The sequence below is a fragment of the Vicia villosa genome, linkage group LG3 (assembly GCF_029867415.1).
Source record: "Vicia villosa cultivar HV-30 ecotype Madison, WI linkage group LG3, Vvil1.0, whole genome shotgun sequence".
NCBI lineage: Eukaryota > Viridiplantae > Streptophyta > Magnoliopsida > Fabales > Fabaceae > Vicia > Vicia villosa.
Window position 1 is genome coordinate 151,248,620 of NC_081182.1, and position 9,318 is coordinate 151,257,937.

At 36.4% G+C, this 9,318-nt stretch overlaps 1 protein-coding gene and 1 pseudogene across 7 annotated transcripts; both read right to left on the reverse strand.

Moving 5' to 3' along the window:
• Positions 1-3,416: 3,416 nt before the first annotated feature.
• LOC131662510 (serine decarboxylase-like) lies at positions 3,417-5,643 on the reverse strand (annotated as a pseudogene).
• Positions 5,644-5,910: 267 nt separating this feature from the next.
• On the reverse strand, positions 5,911-8,645 carry LOC131662511 (uncharacterized). 7 transcript variants are annotated; one of them, XR_009301626.1, is made up of 4 exons: positions 8,174-8,645; positions 8,047-8,079; positions 7,935-7,955; positions 5,911-7,831 (listed from the first exon to the last, which is right to left on the reverse strand). XR_009301626.1 is itself a non-coding variant. In XM_058932319.1 (4 exons), the coding sequence occupies exons 1-4, from the start codon at positions 8,205-8,207 to the stop codon at positions 6,900-6,902; spliced, it is 384 nt and encodes a 127-aa protein (XP_058788302.1). In that variant the 5' UTR covers positions 8,208-8,645; the 3' UTR covers positions 5,911-6,899. The 7 variants fall into 7 exon arrangements, 2 of the variants coding, with proteins under 2 accessions (XP_058788302.1, XP_058788303.1); XR_009301624.1 differs by having other exon boundaries at positions 5,911-7,009; positions 7,749-7,831; positions 8,047-8,645; XM_058932319.1 differs by having other exon boundaries at positions 5,911-7,009; positions 7,749-7,955.
• Positions 8,646-9,318: the final 673 nt, after the last annotated feature.

A 9,318-nucleotide genomic window follows, 5' to 3' on the forward strand; every position in this document is an offset into this window, starting at 1 on the left:
ATTAAAGATTGAGAAATTTATTCAAAATCAATCAAGTGGAAACCATGGGGTAAGATTGAGTCAATAATGGAAACTTCACATGAGATTTTCTATCAAATATCTTTCCACCAAAATCAAATATCAATCCTTTGATTTATAGAGATTTGGCTCAATTTTGTTAAACCTAATTCAAGGCATATATATATCCAAGCCAAAACAGAAACGAGGGGACGAATTTTTTGGTCTGCACATGAACCATAACTCAGGTACAAAAACGTGACATTCAAGGATTTGCAGACTGGGAATTTGTGCGATTCATGCTATTCTAAGGATTCAGACCAATCCCTCGACCTTCTCTGAATCATCCTGGACCATCGCAAGTCGTTCACGTTTCCAGAATCGCTACTGTAGCGCTCACGGTTTAGCAACCTTCTTTCAAAATCGATTTCGATAATCCATGCATATTTAACGTAATTAAATTGCATATTTGTGTTCACAACAATGTTTGAAAGCATTCTGGATTGTTCAATTTTGTTTTAAGCACAGGTACACTCGTCCACCATTACTAGGGTTTGCAAGATATGAATTAGGATTCTTGGATATAACCGGAATTGGGGCGAATTAATGCCATTCCGGAATTCGTGATGATGATACGAACGTAACCATGTGTTCTTTTTTGATTTTCATGCCCGTTTAGAGTTTTTGCGAGTTGCAGGTCTACAGCCACGCTTGTAAAACGTTGCCTAAAGTCTATAAGTTTTTGGGGAAAATAACGAAGAAGATGATGAGGGATGGCGCGCAGGTTCTGTTTTTTAATTATTCACGTTTCATATAGATTCTTATTCGCGCGTGGTATTTGCAGCGAACAGGTTATGGCTGAGTGGCAGATGCTGGCTCATAATGTCATTACGTATGAGGGAGAGTGGGTTCGATTCCCACTCTCAGCATTATTTATTTTTTCAAGTTTTCAACTATGTATCCAGCGAGCACCACCAAAACATGCCTACGACGTACCCCCAGGCTATCACCATTGGATCTCTATCAAACCAGATCTAAAGGCCACAAAAACGCACGCCTATGGTGCACCCCAAGATCTCGCCACACTGAATCGAAAGCTGAGTTTTCTAATTTTGTTTTTTTAATTATAACATATACTTTTGTTTATTTCCTTTTCCTTTTATTATTACAATTCCTTTGTTTCATTATTTTTACTTATTTATCTTAATAATTTGTTTTTACAATATAATTATAATTATTTATTTTATCGAAAGTTCGAATTTTCTCAAACTTCATTCATAATTATTATTATTATTATTAATTAAAAATCAATATTATTTTCAAATAAACTGTTTTATCCATTGAATAATTAGGATTACATCCAATAATTATTTAATTGATATATTGATTCGAACTCTCGATTTTTCTCCGTTAACTTTGGTATTATTTCAATTAGTTTATTATTTTATTAACCATGGTTAACTTGTGCCCTCATCAGGGTTTACGAAGATCATTCCATGCACTGATATATTTCTTTTTCTGTGCCTTTTCAGGGTTGTCTTTCCAGGTGCCTTCTGACTACGCGCCACATCAAAAGAACGAAGCTAAGTTCTAAACCCTTCTTTTATTATTATTGTTATTAGTTTTTTTATGTGATTAGGGTTTAATTTCCTCGTCAATAGAACTCCTCCTACACTTATATTTTATTTTTTGTCAACTCTCTGATGATCAGGTTCAATGCTTAAGGCTCGAGGCGAGCCCTTGCCCATCAACCTTCCAATCGAAGCTAAGTATTCAATTTAATTTAAAGTCTTTTTTTGTTTTCCTTTTGATTTTAGGGTTTGCCCTTATATTTCTGAACTGTGCATACACTCACTCCATCTCTTTCCTGCCTTTGCCATTTTCAGGGTTACCCCGAGGCTTCCCCCGCCTGCCAACCATATCAGATCAAATGCAAAGCTAAGTTGCTTTTTATTTATTTATTTAAATCCTTTATCCTTTTGCTTTCTTTAGGGTTAACTGTGTTTGCCTTCGAACCGATAATACACTCACCCCTTTCTGTTTATTCTTTCTTTTCCAATTTTCAGGGTTTGTCGACTGCCAAAGCTACGAGTACTGGTAACCCTAAACCCTGATATCTCGTAACCTTAAACCCTGATATCTCGTAACCCTAAACCCTGATATCTCTTGTTTATTATTACTTATGTCAAACCCTATTAGGGATCCGCTGGTTTCATTGTCCCCTTTCCCATATTGCTATTGTTGTTGCTTTATATTAAACTGCGTGGTTAGTAATTTAGGGAGTGCAACCTTGAATTGAATTAGCCTCACTAATTACAAGATGATTTAATCGAATTAATCACGTGATTGTTGCACACACGCACGCTTTTGGGTAAACCTCTCTGTTGCCTGTTGCCTGTTGCCTTGTGTATTTTTTGCAGAATAGCCAGTCCCTCGAATACGAGGATACCTCAGCATGCTGCCTCGATACAAATAAAGGTCATAAGTCCCTAATGATGCTGCCTTCGATACACTAATATGACCTCGACCCTCGAAAGTTGCCTACGAAAAAGGCTGAGGTATTTTCTGGCTGCCTACGAATAGGCTATTCTGATCCTTCCCTTAGACTACCTGCCTCTCTATGGCATGGGTCAGTCTTTAGGCGAATGATAACTCGATGACCCATCTACATCCAAACGAAAGGCTTCCTGCCCACCTATGGCAAGGATAGACCCTTTCATCCAGAAAGGCTAAAAGAGACCTATCATCTAAGTTTAAGGTAATTGCCCCTAATTGCTTTGCCTTGCTCTAAATTTTTCTATATTCTTTCTCAAAATTCTTCAAAAATGGCTACGCTCATTTACGAGCTAAAGTCCACTTTTCCTCTTCTTCTACATTTCTGAAAACAAAAGAGCAAAGCAATTAAGAGCCCATGGAAAACCATGGATGCAAAGGGTGCCTTACACCTTCCCTTTGCATAAATTACCCCCCGAACTCAGTTTTCTTTTAAAAGGTTTTTTTCTGTTTCTTTTAGCCTTTCTAACTTGTTTGGATAAAATAAAAGTCGGTGGCGACTCTTGCTTAACCGCGACATTTCGATTAAAAAGTCAGTTCACCATATTACAGAACTGGCGACAATGATTTTATAAAAACAAATATTGTTCTTTTTATCTCCCAATTTTTAAGAAAATCGCATAAAATTAAATACAAATATTTATAAAAAAGTGTCACTTTTTTTTACATGTACATAACAAGAACAATGTTTTTATAAAAATAATTGTTAATTTTTCAAATAAAACATTGCGCTTAGTTCGACCTCTCTAATTTCATGAATATGATCTCATAAAAGGCATTGTAGCAGCGACAAGAACAATTCATATTTATTTTCTTATCAAAGTTCATGTAAACGTAACATAGATAAGGAAGTCGTGTTGTACATTCGATGTAGTTTTGTGTTTGAAAAGTTTGTTGTAAAAGCCTTCTAAAGATCAGAAAGAAATATTTCGAGAAAAAGAAGATTATGGAGGAAGTTAAGAATGATGTGAGTCAACTTCATGCAAAGGACTATCGAAGAAAATTCTATAGTTCAAGAAGGATCTATAAGCCAACTACGATTGCAAAGAATTTCTTCTCCTTCAAGAGAGAAATACAAATACACTCATTCTTGTAATATCCCAATAGGACAATGGTTCAAGGGAGATAAACTATTTTGAAGCAAGCAACCATGAGTTCTTGGAGGTCCTTAGATATGTAGTCAATACTTCCAAGGTAGTAGTTCCAATACTAATTTGATGCCTCCTATTTATATGCATTCGAATTGAAACAAACATAACTTAACTATGAAATAAAATAAATATTAAGTATGTGAATGTTCCCATCAAACTGAAGATGATAATAAATTAATTTATAAAATGGGAATGCTCAAACACAAGTAGCTGCATTCGATTCCACCAAACCTTGTAGAAACTCAAGTCTTTTGCTACTGAAAGGCGCCAGCAAATGAAGATGTTAAAAATTTGTTATCTGCACTGCACAAGGCATGGGGCACCCCACCAATTTGCGGCCAGAAACACTTACACTTTCACTAGGCTTCTTAATTGTAACTTTTGGAGCTGTTTCACAAAAGGCATCATGAGACCAAACAATTGCCCCATCAATGTGGATGTAGAATCTATCATGTGAAAATCCAGCTTCTTCAAGTTTCTGTATAACCAGATCAAGATCATCCACAGCTCCTTTCATAGTTGTACCTATTTTCACATATAAAATTGCTGGCTTCTTACAAAGAAGTTTGGCCTTGAAATCATCACAATTAATCTCGCCTGAATCAAGAGTCTCAATCTTCTCACATTCCATTCGATACATACGAGCAGCTTTAAAAATCAAATAATGTGACTCCTGCGAGGCATACAAAATGCCATCTGGTAACACCTCTCTCCCAACTAGGATGCCATGAAGATTGCCTTCTTGTGCCACTGTCTGTTATATAGCCCCAATACTCATTTTTCTCCAGTTCCCATAATCTAGCAAACCAATCCAAAACAACAACTTCAAACTGTCGGGAGTGGACACCATAATTGCTTTCAATAAATGGATTTCCAAGGTTGTTTGTGGAAAAGTGCTGAAGTTGAGAGAGTGCACCGTAATCAGAATCCAAATTATAGGGGTAGCCTAAATGATACTTTGTCCTTTCAGTTAAAGATTTTCTGTATCTGGCCAACACACTTGCCATCTGTGTTTCTTTAAGACATGTGGTATGAATATTTCTTCCCAGAACTATTTCTGTTTTCTCATTTCCTGTATTAAACTGAGCCTCCACCTTGCCATTAATGTTTGCAACTACAGGAGGCACAGGATCTTTGATAATGGCAGAGACATCAAATTCATCAGGCAATACCACCCGAGACGAGGGTTTTCCATCCTTCCCTACACTTGACAAGGCCATAGCATTTGGTTCCTTCAAACTCGCCGCCAGTGCATCATCAAACCATTTACTAAACTGATTAAAGGGGTTTGCCTCCACCTGGTGTTCAAGAAATTCAGGAGAGATATAGTTCCATTGTAGAGCTGAATCAATTTGGGGAGGCTTTCCGATTCGGACAAACGTGGATGTTCCAGGATATGGTGGAAGTATAAGCTTATACTTTTCAGCAATAGCGGGTGGATCAACACTGAAGCTAAGAGGACCCATGAGAGTTTCATAAATTTCAGCAGTTTCTTGTTGTGGCAGATAAGTTATAGAATCAGAATCAAAACTCGCCATGGCTTTACACAAAGAAGTGATTGTAGTAGAAAATGACCGATTTGTAGGTTTGAGAATAACTTTTAATGGCTGGGATTTATCCAAAACTGGAAAAATCACCTCATCTTCAGTATTAGTATGCTGTCTGTCTACTAATATTCAAACCTGACTCACCAAACGTAATGTCAATTCCTGTCCTATGTGAATCATCATGATCCCATTCTACTGACTTAGCACCATTAACTGTGACCATTTTAAGAATAGTTTCGGCAGACAGTGTTGTTGGATTGGTAGTTCCATTGGCGAAAACTTCCCGTTTGTTAATTAGAGATGCTAGGTACATTTCATCAACAATGCTCATGCGATTGTTAGACGGAGCCCCATCCGTTTCCAAGGAGACGCAGATGCCAGCACCAAGCATCTCCCTTACAGGTGCAAAATGCAAATCCAAGCATTCTTATAGCAGCAGCTGGACAGTGAGACACTTTGACCCCAAACTGAGTGAGCTGCTAAGAGATTGTTTTGAAGGAAGTCGATCTTGTCCAAGTATGTAACAGTTCCATGATTAACTTTGTGAACATCCACAACTAGTTCATTCTCATAAGGTATTTGTGCAACATGCATACGTATTCCAGTGTTGAGTTGTGCAGCAGCATCTCGTGTTTGAAGAAGCAAGTTCTCTATATAGTTCATGATTTGTCTGATTCCAAACCAGATTCTAATGCGACCTTGAGCAGTATTATTGAATTTGTGATAATTGTCCTTTTGAGATTGAATACAATCCTGAGTAGCACGAGCAGCCCAAGAAGAAGGTACTTGAAATTTACCGTTTCAAATTTGACAGTTCCTTCAATCTTCTTGGATAGTGAGTCGTCCAATATATCTGATTCAATTTCACGTAAACTGAAATTGTCAAGAACAATGACAAAATGATGATATAGTCCTTATGTTGTTTGTCGACTCAGATGCAAAAGCGACAAGGTCTGAATGATGCTATAGCAGATAGCGCCTGAAAATCCTTTGGCAGACTTGGCTTGAATGAGACCACCTATGAAGTAGCAGAGCATCCCAGCCAATGCCACCAAACCCACTCTCCAGTTGACAAATATGCTAATAATTGTTGCTATAAGTATGGAGGAAACACACTGCACAATCACAGATATGAGGTCAACAAACTAGTACAAAAACAAGTCAAAATCTAACACCAAACTATTAACTATTAGTTTAGCAAACATAAGATAAGATTGGTCGTATAGAAATTGAGGTTTCAAGCAAAGGTCCTCCTATCATTGAGGCCATGCAAATACAAAATATTGAGATCAGCATGTTCATAATGCTTCTGTCCTTAAGTATAAACCATTTTGATGAGAAAAAAAGTGTCCATTAATATTATTTTACAAAATATACCCTTACTTATTTGATTAATTTTGGTTTCATTATTTACCTAAAACATCATTTATTCATGTTATCTTAACTTTCTCCAACATTATTTTCTCATTTAGGTTAGTCTAGTCTAGGCAAGAATAACTAGGCTATATGTCTTCTAAAGGCTAATTCAAGTAAGATATTGTCTGAAAGATCAATTAGAAAAAAAAAATGAATTATCTGATAAACTAGTACAACAACTAGTGTGTGTGTGTAAGCAGATGGTCATTCTCTAGTTAGTTTGACTACTTATCTCTTAGCCTTCAGTTTGTTTGGGCAGAAGCTTTAGCCTCCGAAGATGTACCAATTGAATGCCCAGCAGCGTCAACACCTTCATTTGTAACCTCAACTTCTGGCTCTCCCTATCTAATATGACCAAAAGAAACAATGAAACAAAAAAATAAGTCAATCATGTCATGATCACTCTAGATGCTTCTTGCACGAGTTAATACTAACACGCAAACTCTTACAAAAACAAGTCAAAATCTACCACCAAACTATAAACTATTAGTTTAGCAAACATAAAATGAGATTGGTCTTATGAAAATTGAGGTTTCAAGCAAGGATCCTCCTATCATTGAGGCCAAGCAAATAATGTTGGATATGAGAATTAATCAAATTATGTGAAACAAGTCCGGTGGTCACAAATGATGAAGCGAGCATGACATAACATTTGACTGGAGGGCAGAGTAGGCCTTTTCGTTATATAAACAAACTTGTAGCTGTATAAACTAAACCAGGTGTTGAAAGAGAGAGAAATTTTCATAGAATTAATTAGACAGAAATTTACAGTATACAAATTTGACACATGATAGAACATGATCAATCGGCTATCCATTAGTAGTACATGGAAGTTGATTGAAAAGGTTAGCCTTAAGAACAAGATTTTCCTATACAAGAACAAATAGAGATAGCAATAGGTAAATGTGAGCTTGATCAAGCACCCTTATCCCCCGAAGCAGCTTAGTATAGTGGTGCAGTGTCACAGTAAAGTGAGGAAATCATCAAATCTTCTTGTAGGACTAGCCATGTTCCTCAAGCAAAAATATAATACAGTTTGGGGCCGGGACTCCACAATTACATATCAAAATGAAAACACCCTTACCAGTATATAAAAAATAAAGTTCCAGAAACAGCTCAAAACAAACTGCAGAAGTCAACCACATACTGTATTTGGAAAGTAGCATTCTGGCATAATTAATATTTATGTAGTATTTAGTATTTATAATAAAACAATGAGTTTGCATATATTGTAAAAACCAAATGAAAAGAGACAATAGAAGAACATTACCTGTAATGGGTGAGGAGGTACCTGCAAAAAGACTCGGACGAACAAGTAAGTTTGATCACTTGAAAATAATGTTGGGAAATAAAAGAATGAGACACAAATACATGATTATTACCTGAAGACAAGACGGATAGCAATGGTGTGGTACCTAAGAGATGAATTCAAAATAAAAGAACATACCTAAAGCAATGGTGTGGTACCTAAGAGATGAATTCAAAATAAAAGAACATACCTAATCTTACCTAACAGATGATCAAGAAGAATACAGAAATGCATAATCAAGTTATCTATATGACATCAAGATTGCGACTTTCCTCTTTCTCTCAGCATCCATGGCTTCTTGGGTGTTGTTAATGAGACGAAACAGTTCTAATCGCATCTCACCAAGCTCAATAATTTCATCGATTAACTGTAAGCGTCTTCTGATTGGCGAGGGAGTATGATCATCATCAGTGAATTGCAAGCGTCTCTCAACAAGCTCGATAGGAGGTGAGTGTGTGATCGTGTCATCATCTAAAAACTGTATGTTCCTTTTCTTATTTGGTTTCGGTGCAGGTGGGGGTGAGGTAAAATCTGCCGAACCCATCACAAGATTGAGAAACCAAATGATAACACAGACAAAGATTAATGAGATTCAGAAACCAGAAGAGAAAGATTGAGAGATTGTGAAACAAACAACGTTGTTTCTTTGTTCTATTTATTTGGTTTCGCGGATTAGGGTACTTAATGCTTCGCGCTGATTCATTAACATTTAAGGCGGTGCTAAATAAACGCTAATTTAATATTAAATTCAGTTTAAATACTTTTTATAATATTGCTACTACTTACTTTTCCCATTTATTCTTATTATTATTATTATTGAAACTTTCTCTTTTTTTTTTATTGTATTTAAATTTCTTATTTTGAATTACTAATCAAAACTAAATCGACATTAAACTAATATAGGTAATGTTAAACTATATGTGTGAAAGATTCGTAGGAGGCGGTACAAAATGCACTAAGGGGAGACGGATAATATTCATCCTTTTAGAATAGGGCTACTAATCGTTTGTTTCTATCAAGGTGTAAAGTATATTGTCTGATACAATCGCCCACTTATGATGCATCATAAGATGGTACATGAGCCTATCATGACCCCCAATTACCAGATACTAAAAGCCTGTACAAAATTTGGTCCATCAGTTTACGGAAGCAGATTCAAAAATATGTCTACCACCAACCTGTTAAGCATTCTTCATGGCTCTCTCATTCTTGGAGAACCAAATGGGGATTTGAGAGTGTTAAAAGAAATGCATCAGTGGAGGAACCTGAGTATGTGGTGGAGGAATTCGAACATGTTGTGGAGAAAAGTGATTCTCTTGGAGCAAGAGATGATGGCAAGCGACCC

Bases quoted from the DNA above. Each gene is read 5' to 3' on its own strand.
- LOC131662511 (XM_058932319.1), bottom strand. From the start codon at position 8,207: ATGCATTTCTGTATTCTTCTTGATCATCTGTTAG. The intron at 8,080-8,173 runs GTAAGATTAGGT...TTCATCTCTTAG, and splicing joins TCTTCTTGATCATCTGTTAG to GTACCACACCATTGCTATCC. The intron at 7,956-8,046 runs GTAATAATCATG...GTCTTTTTGCAG, and splicing joins GCTATCCGTCTTGTCTTCAG to GTACCTCCTCACCCATTACA.